Here is a 24,818-nt window from a genome sequence, read left to right on the forward strand (position 1 = left end):
GCGATCACTGTTGTGACAAGTGGTCATGGCCACTGTTTGGTAGCTGAAAGACTTGAGAGCTTCTCAAGCCACAGTACAGTGCTTATAAATCTAGAGAGTTTTCCACATCTCTCCTTCTGACAGTGTAGCATCTAAAGAGGGGGGTGATGGACAGACATCCACTGGACTCTGGAGATGTCATTCAGGCCCATCTCCTTCCCCCCCTCCCCATTCCCTACTTTTGCTGCTTCTTCTCCTGCTCCCTACCCCCAACCCTGACTCCGACTGCCTAATTCATACAGCTTTTTCTTACCAGTATCCCAAATGAAGCTATTTCCTTTAACTGAGCCTAGTCTTGGCCAAAATGAATGACAGAGGAATTCTGCTATGCCAGATATTGGAAAGGGAATCTGGCATTTCCTGCCTCCAAAGTGTATGAAAGTTACTGGTACTACCTGCCTGGACCATGGAAGTTTATTGTTTGGCAGTACTTGTAGGATATTGGCCCTGAAACTCTGACATCCCTAAATGGAGATGGACCTTCAGGAGGATAATTCTGGTCCACTCACGTCAGTTTACTAACTTGCACCCCCGACCCTTTGGTTAGGGTTCAGTCATCTGGGGGAAAGTCATCCCCAACATTGTATTCTGCCAATGACATCTCTTCCTTGGCAGATTGAATTCAAATTTTCTGAGAGTTTAGGAGGCAGACGTCAACTAGTACATCTGGCAAAATTTGTTTTTAGAAAGGGGGTGTGGTCGTTGTCACTTGAACTAAATACTCCCCCCGCCACCATCATCCCAGGCATTTAATCTACCCTGCATAATTCTCCCAATCTGACCCTGTCCAAAGGCACCAACAAGTTAGTTTACATGTGTTCCTTCATTTCTCACCAATTCCCCTGCTCCCCCTCCTACTACTCCATCACAGGGACCATGTGCCCTAAGAAAAATCTAAATAGAACAAGGTAAGGAAAAAAGTTAGTAAAAGAATCTTTGGTCTTTGGTCCTGATAATGCTGGGTCAATCCTGTGTGTGTGCTCTTAGCTCACCCAGAGTCAGGGCCAACAGCATTGAAACTCACAGATACCTGTGGAGAAAGAGAGGTGTAGACTGACCTAAGCTGGGAGGAATTCCAAAGAAAAGGAGTTTGAATGGAAGACTAGGGTGGGAGGAGATGAGCTGCCAAACCCTGCCCTTAGCTTGCCCCCAGAAAGGAATCAGTGCGTGAATCTGCACATGGCAAGGGAGAGGATTCAGAGCTAGTGGTGGCGCCATGTTGGTGAGAGGGACATGGCAGGAGCTGCTCCGGCTCTCCCAGGAGGGCACTGCAGGACTGGACAAGATCCCTGAAGGTTAAACTGTATTACCAGGGAAATTAAGAATCGAGATGGACGAAAACCAAAAAGAAAACAAATACACACAAAAAGAAACAACAAAGTTATGAAAGGGAAGGAGGAAGAACACAAAACATATCCACCTTTTTCTGAGAGGTACAGGAAGCCAACGAATATGCCGATGTCAGGAAGCTGGAGGTGAGTGATGGAGACAGAGGCTCTATCATCTTTGAAAAGCTTCCTCTGAATACTGGGACCAACTGAACAAGAGGTAGATTTTAATTATTTTTTTTTTTACTACGGTGCTGATGTATATGTAATGTCTAAAAAAAGTTATTTGTAAATATGTTTTTACAATCCTGCAAATATCACTGGGTCTACTATCTGTAAAATATATACATATGAATATATATATACTGTTTGTTTAAAATAGAGTATTTTTATTTCATTCCTTAACTCATCATCACTGCAATGGCATTACACTTCAGACTACATCTGATTACTAATTTGTACTGTATTACCTGATGGCAACTGGCTCCATTCTATTCAGATTTTTCTAGTTTTCTGTTTTTACCTTGTATATTGAGCACTGCATATTTCCTTCCAAGAACTGTACAGAACTCTGAACTGTAGAGATGAAGTGATGTTGGCAGACCACTTTTAAAGAAAAAGGCAAATAAAAGATTGTTACCTGAATCAATCCAAAGTGTCTTTTCTTGGAATAAGAACAACTCCCATTTCTGTAGCCCCTTAAGGCTTACAAAATGCTTTCCTCACAACTACCCTTGAAGATGGGGAGAAAAAGGGTCATTCACTCCCATTTTACAGATTGGGAAAGTTGATGAGCTAGTATGGCAAGGTGAGTAAGGCAATAGCAAAGGGAAAACAACACCCAGCCCATGTGCTCCATTGGTAACTTCACCATGCTAGTTCTGCCGCTTGTTACCTGGGTGACCTGGAGCAAACTTTGGAGAGGCAACATGATGTAGTGGATAGAATGCTGGACTTGGAGTTCAAATCCCACACCTGACATTCAGTAGCTGTATGACCCTGGACAATTCATTTAACTGTCTCAATTTTTCCTCATCTACAGGGCGTCCCTAAAGTCTGGACCCATAGGAAGAATGCATGTTTTGAAATATTCGGAATATTAACAGACCTTAGCCTCCTTGACTTCTTTTTTCTGGGGTATGCTAAAGGAGAAGGTGTACTCAATGAAAATCACAGATGCAGCACACTTGATTGAACACATAAAGAGTGAATGTGCTAAAATTGATGGCAAGGTGGAGTTAGTATATCGAGTTCATGTGAATCTTGCAAAGCACATCAACCTTTGCATCACAAATGATGGAAATCATATTGAAGATGTTATTTATTAATAGTCCAATTAAATAAAATGTTGTTGAAAATTTCATTCATTTCATTTCTTGAAAATATGCGTTTTTACCTATGTGTCCAGACTTTAGGAACACCCCATATAAATGAGGAGGTTGAATTAGGTGACCTCGAAGGTACCTTTCAGCTCTAAATCTATGGTACAATGATATCAACAGATAGCAAGGAAGAGCCCCAGCAGTTGGATAAGGAGTATATAGGAGGACATTCAGAAGAGTCCCATAGGATAAGAAGGCATAAATGGGGGATGTTTGGTACCACCGGAGACTTCCATTGGTAAAGTCCTAGAGGCACATAAGTATTTCTAGATGAGGAAACCCAGACTCGGAATAGTAATGTGATTCCTCTAACACCAAAATAATAATACCTAAGAAGTGTTAGAGCCAGGATTTTCACTTGGGATTCCAACTTTCCAAGTTGGAAAACAGAACTCTTGCCCTTGGTCTTGGTGGGCTTTGACTTAGAAGCCACATGATTAAATTAGTTACATGACTCTCTTCCCAAAAGTCACTGGAGTTGATGAAGGTTGGACTCTCTCAAATTTCTTTTGGATCATTATTTAAGTATTTACCAGGCAAGCTGGTAACAATAGTTTCCAAAACATTTTCCGGTTTCCAGTACAGATTTTTACATTTCTAAATTTGTCCCAGCACTCCCTAAAGGAACCACTGTTATTGGGGGCAGGATGAGGGAAGAGGGGAAAGTAGCCAGAACAGTAAGACTCACACTTAAGGCAGGTTGCATGAAGTACAACCATAGTTGAAGAGGGAGACACTGTCCTCTAAGGCAAAGACAGGGATTCTGAAACAACATCTGCAGAAGGCTGCTATGAAGGCGGGACTCCCCTCAGCCCACCATCTTGTAGCTTCCTATTTCAATTATTCTTACAAACTTAGTGATAGCACCTTCTAAACCTGGTGCCTTGGAATAAAGCTTCTGTTACATCACCTGAGTTATGATCTGGAAGTAGCCTTTCTAAAGAATGTATTTGACTGTGGAAGTACAAGAAGGCTGAGTTTCAGCAAGTGCCTTGGAATAAGCCTCCTGTTGTTCCACCCTAGTTATAGTTCTGAAAGTAGCCTTTATAAAGAATATATTTGACTGTAGAAGGACCAGAGGGCTGAGTTTCAGCAGGATCTGTACAGGGTAAGCAGTGGTGTTGGGGGGAACAAAAGGGGAAGAATCAGAATGCTGACTTGTCACACCACATCAGTGAAATTTTCACAAAGGACTGGAGACTCCCTGTTACACACACAGGTTGGGAAATATAGCTGCAGAGGACATTAAGTTGGGCATGCTCTCTGTCACATGGTCTAAATCATCTAAATGAGACAAGAGGGAATGGAAAAATTAAATCAACTCAAGGCAAACATGGCTGACAGTAGCAGCCAAAAATCTGGAGCTCTGGGAAAGCTTAGAGGCCCTTAGAGTCTGCTTTGCTCCGAATGCTTCTGTTAATCAGATTAATACATATTTGGTGAAAAATAACATTATTATACACTGGTGTTTCAACAATCCGACTAGCAGCTGTTGTGGGGGTGAAAGACTAACACAAGCCCAACAACAAGCATGCTACCAGCACACTGCAAAAGCACAGGTTCTTTTGGTCTGCTTTAGTAAGGAAAGCAACATTAAGGGGTTGACAAGCTTACTTTAATTCAGTATACAAATATAAGTCACTTAGTTCAGGGGAAAAAGCCAGCACCCTGAACTTCAGAGCGAAATACAAAGTACAAACATCGACAGACTGACCTTGTCTGATTCAAATCCCAATACAATAGTTACCAGAGTTCAACGAAGTCCCAGCATCCGGGTTTATGAGCTGGAGGGCTCTTAGCTAAGGCTGCCCAGAGTCTGTGCATCAGCGAGTGCCACCAAGAGTGAGAGCCCTAAACAAATTACAAACATCAACAGACAGACCAAATACGGATTCATAGTTACCAACATCTAGGTTCAGCCCAGGAGCTCATAACGAGGGCTGGCCCAGAGTCACTCGCACCACCACTGCTGTGGGTAAGAGCTCCAAAGAAGAGAAAGCCAACCCCTGGTTTTATATCTTTTTCAGGGTCAGGGGTGAGTCACACAGGTGACTCACCCACATGACCTAGAATAGTCACAAAGAGGCAACTTAAACCCACATGGTCTAAAAGCCTCTGCTGTCCCAGACATGCCACTCAAACTCATGTGTAAACTAGGCCCTTCCCTGAGGTGAGGAGGTACCAAGGACACCCAAATCTAATCAAGGAAACAAAGGCCAAACTCTCCAAGGGCACTTGGTTGAACTGAGTGCTAAGAGCCCATTTTGCTTACCAACACAACTGGGCAAATAGAGTACTTTTTCCCCTCAAAGAGATTTCCCATATGCTATCTTATTTGTCTTCAGAGAATCCCAGGGAAATATATTTAAACCAGCATGTCTGTTTTCATGGGGCATCTGCCTCTGTGAAGGAGACATTTCATTTGTCAATAGGCCAACTACTATTTTAAATGATTATGACAAAGTTTTTTCTGCTCTGGTATGTCATGTGTGCTGGGCCATTAATAGGAATGCGCCACTCTTTGCAAAGGATGCTGGGAAAGGTTCAGCCAAGCCCTGGGGAAGGGCAATGTAGGGACCTGTAACTACACCAAATGCCCCTTTTCTAAGCCCCAAACCAGCAGGCCAATGAATATACTGCGCTCTCTGCCCCTTTTTATGCCTCTGATGCCACCTTCTAGTTTGTTGGGTTTGTTGGGGTTTTTTTCATCTCTTTTCATAGCTCAAGTGACAGGCTTGGTCGGTGGCACCATACAGTTGCCATGCCACGAATATCATTCTCCTTTTGACAGAAGAGATCACAGAAGCCACTAGAGATTGAATCTCTGAGATTCTCCTGCCCAGGTCCTCTGCTGGAGAAAGGCTCTATCATAGAGTTTCGGAGCCACACAAAGGGTCCAGACACACATCAATACAATCATCTGATTATGATGAAGATCTGCTCTGAAATCTGGGTTGTGTCCAAATGAGGAGGAAAAAAGAACAACTCCTGGTTTTTGATGCCTGCAACTTTTTGCCTTTGTAAGTGACCCAAACAAATGATACTTTTATGTCCTGTGCAGAGAGAAATGTATTGATTCTTAATGAAAAAATTCCGTAAAACCAGGAATTATATAGTCCTCAGAACAAAATGAAGATAGTTCTTTAAAGCATACCACCAGTTAGAGGAATATGGATTCATCAAATCAAGACTTTCACTGGTTCCGCATTGCTCACTAAATAAACATCATAAATCCTGACTCAGGCATTCAAGGCTCTTCATAACATGGCTGTAGCTGCAGTTCCATCTTCTGCAAATCTCACTGGGGCTTCCTGGTGAGAGAAGTAGCCTCTGAGTCAGGAAGACCATGGCCGCCAGTCCTGACCCCTGATGAACACTAGCTTGGGGACCATGGACAAGGGGCTTCATTTCTAAACCTCTCAGTGGCCTAGGTCAGAGGCATCGAATTTCTTTCCAACAGCCCTAGGCATTTAATAAACAGACAAGGGAACTGAGGTTCAGAGAGATGAAGTGATGTCATGGTCACACCATGAGATTCGAGATCCAGGATTAAAAGCGAAGTCTCCCCTGATACCAGATCCCACACCCTTTCCCTGACTTCCCCAAGTTTTGCTAATAACAGGCTCATCTGAATAGAGGAGAGAGAAAGAAACAGGCATTGACTAAGTGCCTACTACGTTAGCTTAACAATAATAGCACCTACTGTGTGATACTCCCAACAGCCCTATGAGGTAGGTGCTGTTACTATGCCTATTTTATAGATGGGTAAACTGAGGCAAAGAGCAGTTAAATGACATGTCCAGGTTCACCCCTAGTAAATGTCTTAGGTCAAATTTGAACTCAGGTCTTCCTGATTGTAGGTCCAGCACCCTGTCCACTTTGCCACCTAGCTGCCCTTGAATTTATATCCTTTTCCTTGGTATACTTGGAAATACTATTAAATGATGTATAAGTTTTCATTTCTTTCAATGATTTTCTCTAACCCCTCTATTCCACTTTGCACCAACTAAAAAGAAAAACTATAAAGACATCTCAAAAATCATTCATTGAAAATGGGAAGGGACCTTAGATGTAATGTAATCCAAATCCCTCATTTTGCAAATGAAGAAACTGAGTCCCAGAGAGAAGAAATTACTTGTCCTAAGTCACACAGGTAGTACACGGCAGAATGATTTGAATCCAGATCCTTTGAATACAAAACTCGGGCTCTTTCCGTTGTACAGGGACTTCTCAAAATTAAAAACCACTCACACTGATTCAAAATGTACAGAACTTTGGTAGTGAACTCTCTTTTATCCTTTCAATTCTGATGTTTAAATACTGTTTATGTGTATGACACCTTATAGCTAGAGATCTCCTAGACAGGTTAGATATTTTCCCATTTCACAGATGGGCAAAGTGAAAGAATATAAGTCACTCAGGGTCAGAAAGTAAAATTGATGTTACACTCAGGAAGAGGCCCTCATTGCCTCAATTCACCAGCTAGCCAGTGGACATCCATCAAGATCCTCACTAGTTAGGAATCTGGATTTGCTTTCCTTAGGTTGAAGATGGAGGTAATGTTCTCTGTATTCAATTCTCTAGGTCAGGGGTGGGGAACTTGCAGCCTCGAGGCCATATGTGGCTCTCTAGATCCTCAAGTGCAGCCCTTTGACTGAATCTGTGAAGTTTGGATTCAGTCAAAGGGCTGCACTTGAGGACCTAGACAGCCACATGTGGCCTTCCCTAACCCTGCTCTAGGTACATATTGAGAAGTAAGTTGCTGCTTCTTTTCTTTTTTTAGCTAATGCATATTTTCTCAGTCAAGTTTGTTTTGTGCTATTAGGGAATGACTCTTTGCCCTGGCTACTCGGGAGTGTCTACTTAATCTCCCCCAAGTGCCAGCCATCTGTGCCTTTCCACCACTAATGAAAGAGGCTTAACTGCCCAGTTCCATATGTCAGGAACTTTGCTTCAGGAGGAGAAACATACACACACACACACACACACACTCACGCACACCACAACACAACACCACACCACACAATATAGGAAGCAATAGGTGACAAGCAAAGTTATTTATTTGATTCCCCCCAATGCAAGCATGTTGTCCTTCAGCAACAATTTCTTTAAAAAACAAAACAAAAACAAGGTATTTGTTTTCTGGATTTTTAGCTCCATCATACAAGCACAAATAACAGTTCATAGAAAATCAAGTAAGTTATGATTTCTGGGAAGGGAACATTTTTCCAAAGTCATCTCAAGAAAACAAAAATAGAGACAAATTCTCTGGGTCTCAGTTTCTTCCCACGGTAAAATGGGCTGAATGATTTCTCGCATTATCAATCTATGATTCAATTCAAACATAGCAATTTTGATTTCACATGTTTTGGTTCATTTTCTCGGGTGGAAAAAACTTGAAATGATTAACAGGGAGAAAAATTTCTAGTACAGTCCAAGCACTTTCTTGAAAATTTTGAAGACCTAGTTGTCGTTCAGAAAGTCATAGGCAATTCCTATGGTAGCCTGGATGACCAGCAGAGCCAAAACTCCCAAACTCATCCGGAAGCCTAGAATCCTGTTTATGAGGAGAGAGAGAGGGAGAGAAATGACAAATACCATGATGAAGAACCATAACTAAGGTTGAACAATCAAAGCTTCATCCAGAGTGCCAAATTTAGAAAGGGCTAAAAAGTACTTGCAGTCCTTCCCAAGAAAAAACAACAGAGCTAGTACCTAGTTAAGCAAGAAGAGTGAATTCAAATTATAAGCTACCTGATAGCTTGCTTCTTTCATATGGCCCCAGAGGAGCTTCTTCACCCCCATCTGAGCCCCATAATTCAGCTTCCACCTATTCTGCTTGGCATTTTCCCCTAAAAGTACTCAGTGTCACAGGGTCTCTTCCAATGGGAGTAAGAGTCACTGCTTGAGGGTGCATTCCATACTGTTTGCCCTGGGACCAGTTTCTGCTGCCCTAGGTATAAAAATTCCTAGTTCCAGCTCTGTGGAATGGGAACTAGCTGATACATATAGCTGTGGGTCACACCAGAAGCCAAGTCTGATTCATTGTGGAAAATGCCAGAGCTTTTATCTTCCTGAAGTCTTAAAACTTGGTTTTCTGTGTAAGTTGAAGAAAAAACCTATCTGCAAAGGTTAATTGGTTACTTAAGGCACTCAAAGGATTTTCATGACCTATGTACAATTATTGGCAGCTTTTGGAAGACCGCAAGGGATTTTTGATAGGTTTAGAAGCACAACAGGCTAAGAGGTGAGAGGGGGTCGATATTTGTGCTTGAGGCCTTCTCCCAAATCCTCTTGATTTATTCTTATGCTTTTTTACCCCAATCCTAGCAGGGCAAGTCAACAAGATAATAGTATTTGACCTGGCAAGACAGATTTGTTTCACATAGGATGAATTCATTTGTACCCCTGAGTAATGTGAGCCAAGTTGGAGCCTACAATCCACTGTTGAAGGTGTTTTTCACTGCCTAGCAACAGGAGACTGGCCCAACCCCTTCCCCAAAGTTTTCTGCCACTGCCCACAAGGCAGATTCAGGTCTCTTACCTTCCATCAGCTGACTTTGAATATCCAGAGAAGTATTTGTGACGAGCATACAGGTATACCAGGCCAGAAAGGGCAGCTAAGGCTGAGGGAAGAAAATCAGAGGGGAGAAAAGGTTATGATGGTCTTAAAACTGGGTGTAATTTTACCTTTAATTTCATCAGTCTCCCAAAACAATTTACATCCTAGTAAATAACCTTCCCTCCTTCCCCCTTTCCTTCCCTCTTTTCTTCTTCCTTTCTTCTTTCTTTCCTTCCCTCCTTCCTTCTTCTTCTTTCCCTCTCTCCTTTCTTTTTTTCTTTCTTTTCTCTTCCATCCTGTTAAACTCATATTTGTTTCTCTTTTAATTATTATAAGCATGTGTTTTCTCACCCTCCCACTGCCCCCAATTGAACAATTTTTAAAAGAAAAAAAATCTCCAAAACAAATATTCTTCATCTAGCAAAACAGATCCCCTCATTGGTCATATCCAAAAATACGTCTCATTCTGCATTTTAAGTTGGATGGTCTCAATTTCCCAGCAACCCTGAGAATTTCCAGAACACTCTGGTTAACTAACATTTGGGATTCTGGATCTGTTAGCCCTCAACTTTTAAAGTGAAAGAAAAAACTTGTCCACAGTTCTAACAGCCTGAAAGGAGACAGTGAAAAGAAAAAATAAATGAGTCTAGGAAAACTGAAGGACTGGAAACGGGAAACTTGATGTTAACTTGGAAAATTGGCCATTAATCAATCGACATGAATTTCTTGAGCATCAGCTCTGAGCTAGGCATCGTACTAGGCGCTGGTGCTGGGGATAGAAGTACAAAGAATGGAACACTCCCTGCTCGAAAGATTCTTATATCTTAATGATATAATGATCTTAATGAGGGACACAAGAAGTATAGACATAAGCATGAGTCAGAATAGGCCACTGTCACAGGATAAAAACGGGCTCAAAGAAGAAGTGGCCTAATTCTCATTGTCAACAAATATTTGTTCTTACTCATTCTTCTGGTTGTTGTTATTCAGAAATGCTATTTTGTCAGATGGTATAGCCTTTTTCATTTAAGTCTCCAGAGGCGACAGGGTGAGTGGGGGTTAAAGGAAAGTATCTCTGTGAAATGAATCTACTGTAAAGCTCTTTAGTTGTGAGGAAAGTCTCATAAGCAAGTGATGAATAATAAATGACACTTATGGAGTGCGCTGAGATTTGCAAAGTGCTTTAGATACATGTGCACATGAGGTATATGGTAGGTGACCCAATGGATAGCCTGGAATCAGGAAGACCTGAGTTCAAATCCAGCCTCTGACACTTCTTGACCTTGGGCAAGTCACTTAACCCTGTTTGCCTGAGTTCCTCATCTATAAAATGAGCCGGAGAAGGAAATGGCAAAATGCTCCAGGATCTATGCCAAGAAAACCCCAAATAGGGTCACAAAGAGTTAGACGTGACTGAAATGAGTAAACAAGAACAAAAAAAGATTAAATATACGTCGGTCTTGAATGCAGCACCCAAAACTATCCAAAACAAAGGTAAATTAAGTCCTCCCGGATGAAGGATTTGCCTCAGCCAATTGTCAGCCTGTGTCACCATTAGCCAGACTGGGCCCTAAGTCCTCCTAGAAGTAAACCAGATGTTCCCAGATAAAGCAGCACTTCTGGCCTGCCCTCTCTGCCCTCTGATGACTCTTTGTTTGCCTTGCCATCACAGTAACAGACAGGGCTTCCTGGCAGAAGTGTTGGTTCTCTGAGATTCCCCTAGCAAGGCCACCCCTGTAAGGCTGATATGTACATACAGTCAGTCACTCTATGTCCTTTGTCACTTGCCATCCCTAGCTTACTCCCAGTCACACCTTGGGTGTCACCTCCTAGGATCTGCACTAGTCGTTAGCATTCTCTCCCTCTTAAAACTACTTTGTGCATGATGAAATCCAAAAAAGGCAAAACAAAACTACTTTGTCTTCTTTTGTATGTACTTATCCTCCATTTGAGGAAATGCCCACACCAGCCATGTCCGCCTCTGACCCTGATCAGCTCCTCGTTCTTGGGACTACTTTCCTCCTGCCCTTTTTTTCAGCTTCATTCTGTGAATTGTCTCCTCATGTTAGAATGTATGCTCCCTTCAGGGCAGGGATGTGTCTTTCTGTTTGCTTATATTTGTATTTCCAGCACATAACACAATGCCTGGTGCATTGTCCTTTCAGTCATATCCAACTCTTCATGACCCCATTTGGGGTTTTCTTGGCAGAGATACTGCAGTGGTTTGCCATTTCCTTCTTCAGCTCATTTTACAGATGAGGAAACTGAGGCAAACAGGGTTAAGTGACTTTCTCAGCATCACACAGCTAGTAAGTGTCTGAGGCTAGATTTGAATTCATAAAGATGAGTCTTCCTGATTCCCAGCCCAGTTCTCTATCCACTGTGCCACCCAGTTGTCCTGCCTTGTACATGCTTTATATGTGCTTAATAAATGCTTTAGCTAATCCAGTCTGTGTACCTGTGTTTTCCAAGAAGAATATAAACTCTTGAGGGCAGGAATTATCTCATTCTGACTAGCACATTGCCTGGCACACAATGGGTGCTTTTTTTAATTAGGGGGAAAAATAAAAGCAATCCAATAAAATTATGAAAAAAGTTAACCAATTGGAAAAAGAGATACAAAATCTTAAGGAAGAAAATAATTCATTGAAAACTAGAATTGGGCAAGAGGAATTGAATGACGTTATAAAACATCAAGAAACAATATATCTAGAAAAATAGAATCAAATCTGATACATCTCAATAAGTGCTTAATAAATGTCAATTGAGTTAAATTAAGAACATTTGTGAAAAGAAGTAACACACAAGGTACCTGCAGCCCACATCCTGTTTTAGAGACCTCGGCTTTCTAGACACAATTCCAGATGTTCATTATCTAACCTGAATGTCTAAGAGAACAATTTGTCACCATTGAAATCTCCTTGCAATTCAGATAAACTGGAGCAAATTCTCAGTATCTTGTGGCACGTGGAAGCAGGGGGAAAATTGTTCCTCGTTTTGTTGGAAGTCATTTTAATGATTTCCAGGGGGTGAAAATGAATAACCATATGATGATTCCAAAAGGTTATAAAATACCATGGCCATCATTTAGGCAGAAATATCACCATAGTTTTAATTTACCTTGGTTGGAGAACCATCCAGCCATCCAGAAGGTGATCAGGAACATGGGGTAATATTCCATTGAGTTTTGTCTGCAGAGGGAGAAAAAAAAACCCTGCAAGTTATTTGTGAGGTAACCAGAGGGCACCAGTGAAAATGACTTCTTTTGCAGATAAATGTCCACTTTGTCCCTGAAAAACTAATAGGAGTCATGAAACAAAGGGAGACTCTTTATCCTGAATCTAAGCAATGTCTGGGCATTTCCAGGAGAGAGTGCAAGGATGCTTTTCAGAAACCACTTACAACCTTTTTCTGCTAAGTCCTTGTCTGAAGCTTCAGTGTGGCTAGGAGGTGACCCCTGGTTCTCAAAAGCTATGCCTACAGAGCATGGGCTCTGGAGGAGCTAACCAGGCTGAATAGGCCTAGAATGCAGGCCCATTAATATCCTGTGGCAGCTATATCTTAGAAGAGAAATAGCCCAGCTAAGTTCAGAGATTATCACTAGAAAATGAGCCACCTAGTAATGACTTGGACCATGATGATTCAGAAAACTGTCACACTAAAGTAGAGAGATTGTAATAAGTGTTTGAAAGGGGGCTGAGAGGGACCTTAGAGACCACCCTGATCATGGGTTCTCAAACTCTTGTGTCCTGGACCTGGCTAGTCTGGTGAAGCTTACAAACTCCTTCTCATAATAATGTTTTTACATACATGAAATAAAACACAGAGGATTATAAAGGAAATCAAATCTATTGAAATCCAATTATTAAAATACTTTTGAAAACCAAGTTCACCAATCCCAGGTGACATTCGCAAGGTCTCATAGGTTACAAACAAATGGAACTCAGCTCCACTGATTCCAAATAACCCTCCCATTATTACATGCTCCCTCTACTAATGAAATTATGGTTTATTCTTCAAATACTGATTAATTTTTACCATCATGACATTACCAGGTAAGAAGCCAGTGTATCATATTGGCAAATGCATTGGACTTGGAGATACTTGTATGACCCTAAAGCCATTTAAACTACCTCATCTGTAGAATGGGGATGACAATAATACCTGTGGCATCTACCCCTATAGGGGAATGCGAAGATGAAATCAAATGATGTAGATAATTTGTTGTTCAGTTGTTTCAGTCATAGCCAACTCTTTCTTGGTAAAGATACTGGAGGGGTTTACCATTTCCTTCTCCAGCTCGTTTAACAGATGAAGAAACTGAAGCAAACACAGGTAAGTGACTTGTCTAGGGTCACGCAGCTAGTGAGTGTCTGAGGCTGGATTTGAACTCATCAAGATGTGTCATCCTGATTCCCAGGCCAGTTTCCTATCCAGGGCACCACCTGGCTGCCTTAGATGTAGGTAACGTGTTTTGTAAACCTTAAAGCATTATATAAATATCTGTTCTTATTCTGTTGCAATTATTCTTCTACAAGTGAGGTAAGAAAATCAGAAAGTAAGACAATTGATAGTTAGTAGGTAGTAATAATGCAGTGAAAAGGGCACCACCAGACCTTGACAGGTCTGAATTCAAGTCTTACCTTGGACAAAGCATTTAACCACTTTTGGCCTCAGTTCTTCATCCATAAAATGACTTCTTTGTGAAGATTCTTTGTGAGGATCAAACAGATAAAGTTTGCAAAGTTTTTTTTTTTAACCTTTCTCTTTTCTCTCCCCTCCCTATTCCACTGATATGGAAGACTCCGAACGAGGAAACTCCCTCTATCAGTACATATCAGTAACTTATCTACAACTGAGAGTCTTAGAGAGCTGCCTCAGTGAACTGTGAAACTAAGTGTCTTGCTGGCATCACACAGCCAGTATGAGCCAGAGGCAAGACTTGGACCTAGGTCTTTCTAACTCCCAAGCCAGCTTCCCATCGTACCAAATTGTGTCTCTCTTGTAGCTATAAAGTGCTATTTAAATGTGCCCAGAATAAAGCTCTTGGTATAGGTTAATGCAGATGAGGAAGAACTTTCTTAAGTGCAGAGTAGCATAGCCACTGTGCAAGGATCAATGAACACGCATTTATTAAGCACTCACTGTGTGTTGGGCATGGTGCTAAGGGCTAGGGATACAAAAGAGAATATACAAATGAATGATATTTTGATATTTGGGTTAGTTTCTTTGACCTCTCTGCCATCCATCCACTCCTTTCCATCCCCTTCTCCCCACATTAGTTCAAGCCCTCATTCCCTCTTACCTGACTCTTTACTATATCAGATCTCCCCTCTCCAGTTCATCCTTCACTCCACTGACAGAGTAACCTTCCTAATGAGGGCCATCTCCAGTTGTCCTGATGTATATCTGGCCACTGGACCCAGATGGGTCTGGAGGAGAAAGTGAGGCTTGTGACTTTGCACAGCCCTCCCTCACTTAAATCCAATGTCATGGTCCTCTTAGAAAATGAAGGACAAACCACAACAACCTTCCTAATGCAGAGCCACTCCCAAATCCCTAGGAGAGAGGTGCTATTATTATCTGCATTTTAGAAATGAAGAAACTGAGGAACCAAGAGGTTTAGTGACTGGCCCTAAGTCAAACAACTAGTGAATACCTGGGGTAGGATTTGAACTCAGGTGCCACCTACCTGCCTCTAGGCAGCTCTCCTCCGAAACCTTCTATGACTTCTGATTGTCTAGAACAGTAGTTCCCAACTTTGTGTTGTGCTGCACTCCCCACTCACAAATGAAGTGTTGTGAACCTCCAAAGGAATTCAATATACTACCCATAAAATTCTTTATAATTATTTATTGTTTAAAATGTGATTAAAGAATTTTAGTAGAGGCAGGATAGAGCACCAACCCTAGAGTCAGGAGGACCTAAGTTCAAATCCAGCCTCAGACAATTACTAGCTGTTTGACCCTGGGCAAGTCATTTCACCCTGATTGCCTCCAAAGAGGAGGATGAGGAGGAGGAGGAGGATCACCAAGGGGTTTGAGAATCAATAAATGGGAACCACTGGCCTAGAAAATAAAGTCTCAACTCTTGGGACTGGTATTCAAATCCCTCCACATTCTGGAACCAACTTCTTTTTTTTCCAATTTTATCTCACACCCATGCCCTCTTAGCTCCAGCCTCATTGTACTACATGTCCTGTGATTCTTCTACACACACACACCCCATGTATTTGTTCATGCTTTTTTCTGTTCCCTTTGCCTAAAAAGCCCTCTCCACCCCTTCCATCTATACCTGTTGAAACTTGCCTATCCTTCTAGACCAATGTAAATTCGACCTCCTCCACAAAGCCTTTCTCAAGCCCACTACATCAGAAGCATCTTTCTTTTCCTTCCTCACATCTTTCATAACATTTAGGTTCATAGGATCATGGATTTAGAGCTGGAAGGGACCTTAAAAATCATCTAGTCCAAAGCCACCCCCCACATTTTACAGATGAGGAAACTGAGGGCCAAAAAATATTAAGTGATTTGCCCAGGGTCACACAAGTAGCAGATATAAAATTCAAGCCTGGGTCCCCTAACTCCACGTCTAGTGTTTGTTATTTACTTATATTTGTTATTTATTTATATTATTGATATCTCTCTTATGCATACATAATACATTTTATTGCGTATCATAGTTTTTTGGGGGAGGGTTCTAATTTATCTCTTTTACTTTGCTGGGAGTCTAGCACTTTGTAAACTGTAGAATGCTATATAAATATAAGTTATAATTTTTATTTCAATATTTTAAGCTCCATTTAAGTTCACATTTGAAGGTATTGTGTAATATAATAGAAAAAGCACAAGACCTAGAGTCAGGACAGAACTGGATTCAAATTCTGCTTCAAAACTTGTTAGATATGTACCCATAGGCAAGTCATTTAACCTCTGATTCTCAGTTTTCCCAAATGTATTTAAGGATATAACAATAGCCCCTATATCACAAGGTTCTAACAAAAATCAAATGGATAGTATATAGAAAGCAATTTTGAATCTTAAAAAGAGAGAGAGAGAGAGAGAGAGAGAGAGAGAGAGAGAGAGAGAGGTAGACACACACATGTATATGTGTGTATAAATGTCAGCTATTTTTGCCTGCATTTATACCCAGTAAAATATAAGCTCCTTGAGGGCAGGACTGTTTCATTCATTTGTCTTTGAATTTTCGGTGCTTAACATAGTGCTTTGCACACAGTAGGTGCTTAATAAATATATTTAATTGTATCTCCCCAGCACTTAGCATGGTGCTTTACACATAGCTGGTGTAAATGTTTGTTGGATAGAATTGAATTGCATTGAACCTAAGAGAGAATTCTATTCTTTTCTTTCTAGGACATTCAAACTAAAACCAGCACCTTCTGTCTCTCCTTTGTATATACTGGGCATAGATCTAGTACGCTTCACCTGAGATATTCAAAGTATTTAATAAGTCAACAATAATAACCCAAAAAACTCTGGTTATTCCCCCTCCCCTTATCCTATCACAGCTGCCTTCTATGTTCAGTACTGGATGTACTGAAGGAAGTCACCCAACTGTGGTGCCTGGGTACACCCGAAATTTATATTCTCTAACCTCACCTGGACCCTCATGGCTCATAGCAATCCTTTTATGCTTCCTTGATTTGCTCTCTATTACATGGCCTGAAACAGCTATTTCAAACTTTTTTTTCTCCCCTCAAGCTTCCATCATCATTCTTCATCCCGCCTCAACACAGCACTGTCTCTTACTTAACTAAGAAAATAGAGGTCATCTGCCAAGAACTCTTTACTCCCCCCTGTTCTGCACATAAAATATATTCTCCTCCCCCAACATTGGAGGTCCACTCTCTCTCCTTTGCTTTAGTATCTTTCTTGTTGCCAGGGCCAACCCCTTTAAGGTGCTTACCTCTTTGATCTCTCTCTCTCTGTCTCTGTGTCTCTGTCTCTGTCTCTTCCTCTCTTCCTCTCTTCTCTCTCTCTCTCTCTCTCTCTCTCTTTCTCTCTCTCTCTCTCCACACACACACACACACACACACACACACACACACACACACACACACACACCTACCTTCAGTGATTCTATATCTCTATCTGACTCTTTTCCTTTGCCTACAAACATACCTAGGTTTGCCAATTTAACTCAACAAAGTTCAATTTTAAAAATTTAAGTACCTACTATGTTCAAGGCACTGTGCTAGGCTTTAGAAACAAAGACACAAATTAACTAGCTCTTGCCTTCAAGGAGCTTACATTCTACTGAGGGGATATAATAAATATACAAATATATGCCAATATAAATATTCATCAATTAATTAAATATAAACAAATATAAGCTCTGGACATTTTCTCCGGTTGTTTCCCCATGCCTGGAATATTCTTCCCCCACTCTGCTCTGACTACTGACCTCCCTGGCTTCCTTTAAGTCTCAACTAAAATTCCACCTTCTACAGGAAATCTTCCCGAACCCCTCTTAATGCCAGTGCCTTCCCTCTCTGAGTTATTTCCCACTTATCCTGTATATAGCTTATTTTGAATAGATTTGTTTGCATGTTGTCTCCCCCATTAAATTGTAAGCTCCCTGAGGACTGTCTTTTGCTTCTTTTTGTATCCCCAGCACTTAGCACAGTGTCTGACACATAGTAGGCACTTAATAAATGTTTATTGGGTGATTGATAAATAAATACTTTAAATAAATAATAGAAACAAGCAGAAATACAAAATAATTACAAGAAGGCAATTCTAATAGGTGGGTGGGGGAAGAGAGGGCTTTCAGTGGAGAATTTCTCTAAATCCAGAGGCTCTTCCTCAGTCCTCATCCTCCTTAGCCTCTCTGCACTGTTTGACATTTGTAGATCAGCCCCTCCTTCTAGATACTCTCTCTTTTCTTGGCTTCTTTGACACTGTTCTTCTGTTTCTCCAATCTGTTTGAGTGCTCTTCTTTAATCTGCTTTACTGAATCATCATTCATCTCCCAACCCCCTATATGTGGGCCCTCTTTTCTCTGCACTCCTATCAGTTCCCCTGGGTTCAATTATGATCTCTATGCAAATGATTCCTGGTCTAATTTATCTTCTAGACTCCAGTCCGGTATCACCAATACATGTTGGACAGCTCCACCTTGATTCCCCATTAACATCTCAAAATCAACACGTCCAAAATGAAAGCTCATTATCTTTTTTACTAAACCTACCCCTCCTCCAAAGTTTCCTGTGTCTGGTAAGGCTAGCCTTCTGGTCTCCCAGGTTCACAATTCCAAAGTCATCTTTGAATCTTCCTTTCTTTTACCTCCCTCCCCACTTTATCCAATAGTTTGTAAGTTTTATTGATTCTCCCTCTTTAATATTTCTTGAATCCAACCCCTTCTATCTCAATTCCTATGCCCACTCCCTTTGTTCAGGTCCTTGAGCCTCATTCTCTCCTAATAGCCTTTTCATTGGTGCCCAGGCATCCAATCTCTCCCCTCCCCAATCCATCCTCCACATAGTTGTCAGAACAATCTCCCAAGTGGAACCATGTTATACCCCTGCTCAAGTCTTCTGTAGCTCCCTATTTATTTGCTGCTAGGATCAAATACACAAGCTTCAGCCTGGCATTTAAAGCCTTCCTCATTATGGCTCCAGCCTACCTTTCCAGACTTATTTTATTATTCTACATTCTAGCCTTACTGGCCTACAAACTCTTCCTCAAATTTGGTATTATATTTCCCACATCTTTACCATTGTATAAGCTCTCTTCTGTGCCTGGGTCACGTTCTTTTCTCCCCTTTGCCTTTCCAGTCATTTTCAGTTATGTCCAGCTCTTCCTGACCCCTTTTGGGGTTTTCTTGGCAAAGATACTAGAGTAGTTTGCCATTTCCTCCTCTAGCTCATTTAACAGATGAAGAAACTGAGGCAAACAGGATTTAGTGACTTTCTCAAAGTCACACAGCTAGGAAGCGTGTGAGGTTGAATTCAACCTCAGGTCTTCCTGACCCTAGGCCTGGCACTCTATCCACTGAACCACCTTACACCCCTTTGCCTTTATAAATCCTTTATTCAGGGTTAGGTCAGCTACTACCTCCTCATGAGACCTACCCTGATTCCCTTTCCCCTAGGTCCAATGTTTGTCTCTTTTTCCTCAATTACTATGTCTTTATTTGTGTGTGCAGATCATGTATAAATACCCTGGTACCCTTGAAATGCCTGAAAAAATGAGGAATGCCTCCAGCAAGCTAAACATTCAGTGTCAAACTCCAGGACATTAGCAAGTTGCAATCTGTTTCATCAGAAGGCACTTCTGACTTGATAAGATCACAGATCCTTTCAAGTATTGAGTATGTACATGTCCCATACTGCCTGGAAAACCAAAACTGTTTGTGGAGAGGAACCATTCCTTTTTTTTTTACTTTGGATCCCCTATACCCAACATAGAGCTTTGTACCTACACTTGATATACATTTGTTGATGTTTAAAAATTAACCCTCACAAATGCTTTTCTGAGAAAATAAAAATAGAATTTTCCACACCCATTTAACAGAAAAGAAAACTGAGCCCTGAGAGGACAAGTTACCAGGTGGTCCTCTCCCTTTCCCTGGTATATCAATGATAGAAAAAAAGACTAGAACTTTAGTCACTAGGTTCCCAATGCCCTGTCCTAACTTCAGTTCAAATTGTCCCTATTCATAGAATATGCCGAAAGGTCTGAGGCTATTTTAAGTAAGGGAGAAGAATTCTTTTGAAACTATAATTAATTCATTGGCACCTAGCAAAGGAAAAAGATGAATTAGATTTACCCTCCCTCCCCCTCCATTGGCTTAGTTGGCTGAACTCTTTTCTGACAATATCCTAACCAGAGAGAACAGTAATGTAATTCTTAATGAGACCTTAAGTAGATATACGTGGAAGAATCCTTTCTGCAGGATTATGAATGATGCCTTCCTTAAAGCCTGAGGAAACCTGATTGCTCTTAAGGTTATAATATAATTGATCCACCAGCAGTGCCCAAGCTAGGAATCTTTATGCCCTGAGGAAGCCATGCATGGGGACATATAAAAGAAAACATTCCCTCATTTGGGGGGACAGGGAAGAAATAAAGAAAACAGGGAAGGAACTCATCCCACCCTTCAATTTGGTAGCTTCTGATTTTAACTAATTATTCTCATTAACTAAGCTGTGCTATTTCTCCACCACAGAAAGTACCTTCTGAATTCAGTGCCCTTCAGCAAAGGCTTTCCATCCCACCCTAGTTACAGCTTTGTTCATCAACTATTGATAGAAGATGCCTCATTCCTGCTAAGGGTTAGGCTATTCCAGATTATCACTAATGACTCCAATATGTTCTTTTTAAAAATAATAAAAAGGCATAACGTTATGAAGCATCATTCTCCTTCATTCGCCATCATTTTACAGAGAAAATATGAGAAGGCTAACCTAACTCAATTAGCCTGGGTCTCACCTCAGAAAAAACTGCAGTTACCAATTCCATCACTTTCTAAAGCTGTTCAGGGATAAACAGATCCCTGTTGTACAGAAAATGGCAAAATCCAGACTTGCTTGCATTGATAGAGACAAAGACCAATGGGAATTTCTGTTGCAAAACAGACAATTTAAATGCCACACTATACACCCCCTATACCATCCTATCCCATCCTTCTGAGGCAACCAGCATATGATAGAGATTCAGGCTCTTATGATTCATGGAACTTGTTACAATTCTATTTTCGTTGTTCAGTCATTTCAGTCATGTCTGAATCTTTGTGATCCTGTTTGGGGTTTTCTTGGCAAAGATACTGGAGTGGTTAGTCATTTCTTTCTCTGACTCATTTTACAGATGAAGAAACTGAGGCAAACAGGGGTAAGTGATTTGCCCAGGGTCACATAGCTAGTAAAGTCTGAGGCCAGATTTGAGCTCAAGAAGATGAGTCTTCTGTTTTGTTGGTGTTTTCTGGAGTGGGGAGGGGAAGGGAGGGCAATTGGGGTTAAGTGACTTGCCCAAGATCACACAGCTAGTAAGTGTGTCAAGTGTCTGAGGCTGGATTTAAACGCAGGTCATCCTGACTCCAGGGCCAGTGCTCTACTCACTGCGCCACCTAGTGTCCCCAAAGATGAGTTTTCTTGACTCCAGGCTCAGTGCTGCATCCACTGTGCCACTACAAGGAAACATCTCAGTGACAGTAGTCAGCAAGAGAAAGAGACTAGATTTAAATTCAGAGGACCTGGGTTCAAATCTCAGCCCTGTTGCTTATTTTCTATATCACCTTAGGCAAACTGCTTGCCTCCTGGGACCTGAAGTTCCACGTTCTGAAAATAAAGGCAATGGGCCAAATGATGTCTAAGGTCATTTCTGGCTGTAAAGTCTATGAACTCATTCAACTAGTCCAGAGCCGACTACTGAGCACATTCCTTCGAATGTTCAAATGGTAACTTCTTATCCCGTGTCTATAAATAGCCATATAAAAGAATGCCCAATGGCACCAGTGGGCAGTGGGGACAGGTGGGGACATAGTGTCCAGACTGAAAGCTGGAAATGATCCTAAGGCTCCCAAGGATGGGCACACCTGAAGTTCAGGGACCTGAAGGAAAGGAATAAGTCAGGTACTAAATGTCTTCCATGTTCCTCCAAGTGCAGCATTTTCCTGTCCAGGTTCAGACAGACGTGAGATAATGAAGAGAGGATGTCAGAGGGACAATCTTAGAGTTGGACAGGACCTCAGAAGCCATCTAGCCAAAACTGCAATCGACCAAGAACTCCCTCTGGAACATATCCTGGTTAGAAGGCACTCCAGCTCTTGTGCCAAGGCAGGAAGCTATGAGTGGCATCTCCCACCCCCAATGCTAGCTTCCCATGGCCCTCAGACCACTAAAGCACCTGCCAAGGAAGAATGCCAGATACTGTCACCTCCAGCCTCCCAATGACCAGCTTTGGTCATTCTCCTCTCATCCCTCTCCAACTCCTCACCAGGTCCTTCTCCCACCAGCACCTCCTGCCTTCTTAGAAGGCTCCTTGACTCCCAGGAGCCATGATATACCTCTTCCTACTCCTGTCCTCTTATGAGCCTTGTCTCTGAAGGCCTCACAGCATGCAATAACAGCTCAAATGCCACCTTCTTCATGGGGTATTTTCTAGTCCCACCCAGCTGCTAGAGCAGGGGTTCTTTACCTGGGTTCTCCTTAGGGATCTGTGGATGGGGGAAAAAAATCACATCATTATTTTCATATAACCTCTAACTAAAATTTAGCATTTGCTTCAATTAGGAATTTATTTACAAATAAAAGCATTACTTTGAGAAGGGGTCCATAGGCTTTACCAGGCAGGCAAGGGGTCCAGAACACAAAAAGTAAAGATCCTTTATAGTAGACCCTTCGTGTTTCCCATTACTTCCATATGTTGGGTATGTGTCCTGTATTTTCATGTTGTCTCCCTTCCCCCATTAAAATGTGATCTCCTAAAGGCACGGGCTGATTTTGCCTTTCATTGTATCCTCGGCACTTAGGACAGCATCTGGCATGTTGTAAGTGCTTTATAAATGGTGTTTGATTGCTTGATTGATATTAATCTAATAAGCCACCAGTCTTTGCTTCATGTTTAGCAAGAGGGACCCATTACCTAGGGCAGTCAATTCCACTGGATAGCTCAAAATCTTACAGAGAATTTCCTTGCTTTCAGTCCAATTTTCTCTGTTTCCTTCTTTGTACAAGGGAGCCAAAATCAATGATCTCTAAAATTCCTTGTGAATCTAAAGCCTATGATCCTATTAGTCCCAAGCTCTTTCTGCTCCAAATTCCTGACTTGCATAACTTCTTGCTTTGAAGCAGAAATGAGGAGGGAATCTCCACAGCATCACAGAACCTCAGAGTTGTTGACCTCAGAGGCCACTTAGTCCAACCCGTACTGGACCAGGAATCCCCCTACAACCTACCCAACAAGTGGTCATCCAGCATCTTCCAACGAAAAGGAACCCATGAAAAAAATGAAAAGTGAAGCCAAGGAAACAATATGCACAACATGGCAGCAATGTAAGTGGAAAGACCACAAAACCACCAAAACTAAATGTTGCCAAGTTATAAAGAATGAGCCTGGTCCCAGAGAAGAGAGATGAGAAGGCACTTCCCTCAACTCATCATGTGGAAGGATTGAATATGGTGTGGAATAATGCATATGCCCCCTTTCCTCCCCTGACACTGCCACCACTCTGGTGTAAGCCCTCATCAGGCAAGAGCCTGCTGATAGGTCCCCCTGCCTCAAGTCTCTCCCCACTCCAGTCCATCTTCCACTTAGCTGTCAAGTTAATCTTCCTAAAGCATAAGTCTAACCATGTTAAACCATCCCTTCCTCCATTCAATAAACTCTATCGGCTTCTATCACCTCCAGGATCAAATAGAAAATCCTCTGTTTGGCATTCAAAGTCCTTCTCAGCCTTTTCCTCTCCTACTTTTCATTTTCTTGTAACTTACTCTCCCATACATACATACTCTACAGGCCAATGACATTGGCCTCCTTGCTGTTCCTCAAACAAGACACTCCATCACTAGAGTCTGGCCCCCATGCCTCCCTGGCTTCCTTCAAGTCTCAGCTAAAATCTCATCTTCTAAAAGGAGCCTTTCCTCATCTCCCTTAATGCTAGTTTCTCTATTGATTATCTACAATTTACCCCATATATATCTTGTTTGTACATAATTGTCTTTATACTGTCACCTCATTAGACTATGAGCTCCTTGAGGTCAGGATCTTTTCCCTTTATATCCCCAGCACTTAGCACAGTGCCTGGCACAAAGTAGGCACTTAATAAGTGCTAATTGACTGACTGGGTATAATGTTAGATTGTTGTTTTTTTAATGTTTTGAAACTTTGTTTTGTTGAAATTTTTTTCTCTTCCTATTTTGAAAAAGAAATATAAGAGGTGGTTTTCTGGGAGGGGAAAGAAGGAATACAAGGGGAAACCTTGACAATGTAAAAGCAAAATTTATCCCCCCAAAAGTCTATTTTTAAAAATTTTTAAAGAGAAATCCATGACCTCTAAAGGGAGTCCATTCTACTTTGAGAGAGCTCTATCAGGAAAATTTTCCATCATTATGTCAAAATTTCCCTTTGCACAATTCCCTTCCATTGCTCCTAATGCTGTCTTTGGGGGCCAGGAACAAGGCCAAGGATAGCCATTCAAACACTTGAAGCTACTTTATGGTCTTCTTTCATTTGGCTTCTGCTTCCTGTCTCCATTACCCAGACACTTCCCCACCTCCAGACTCTCCTCTCCTCCATCAGCAGCAATAGAACTAGAAAGGATGGCTGACCATAGGAACACAGTAATGTAACGAATAATAATAGCTAACATTTCTACAGCACTTTAAGGTTTGCAAACTTTACAAACTTGATCTTACTTTATCATCACAACAACCCCGAGAGGTAGGTGCGGTTAATAATATATATAATCTTACAGGTGAAGAAACTGAGGCAGACAAAGACTTGCCCAGGGCCCCACAGCTAGTAATGATCTTGAGATCACATTTGA

General features: G+C 41.5%; 1 protein-coding gene across 1 annotated transcript in view; it reads right to left on the reverse strand.

The window, feature by feature from the left end:
• Positions 1-7,787: 7,787 nt before the first annotated feature.
• MGST2 (microsomal glutathione S-transferase 2) overlaps positions 7,788-24,818 on the reverse strand; it is a 30,263-nt gene continuing 13,232 nt past the window's right edge. The window contains exons 3-5 of the mRNA XM_036762427.1: positions 12,432-12,502; positions 9,294-9,375; positions 7,788-8,306 (exon numbers count right to left, since the gene is read on the reverse strand). Of these exons, the coding sequence (XP_036618322.1) occupies positions 8,213-8,306; positions 9,294-9,375; positions 12,432-12,502 (247 nt within the window). The 3' untranslated portion in view covers positions 7,788-8,212. The remainder of the gene's footprint in view (positions 8,307-9,293; positions 9,376-12,431; positions 12,503-24,818) is intronic.

The sequence above is a fragment of the Trichosurus vulpecula genome, chromosome 6, assembly GCF_011100635.1.
Source record: "Trichosurus vulpecula isolate mTriVul1 chromosome 6, mTriVul1.pri, whole genome shotgun sequence".
Taxonomy (NCBI): Eukaryota; Metazoa; Chordata; class Mammalia; order Diprotodontia; family Phalangeridae; genus Trichosurus; species Trichosurus vulpecula.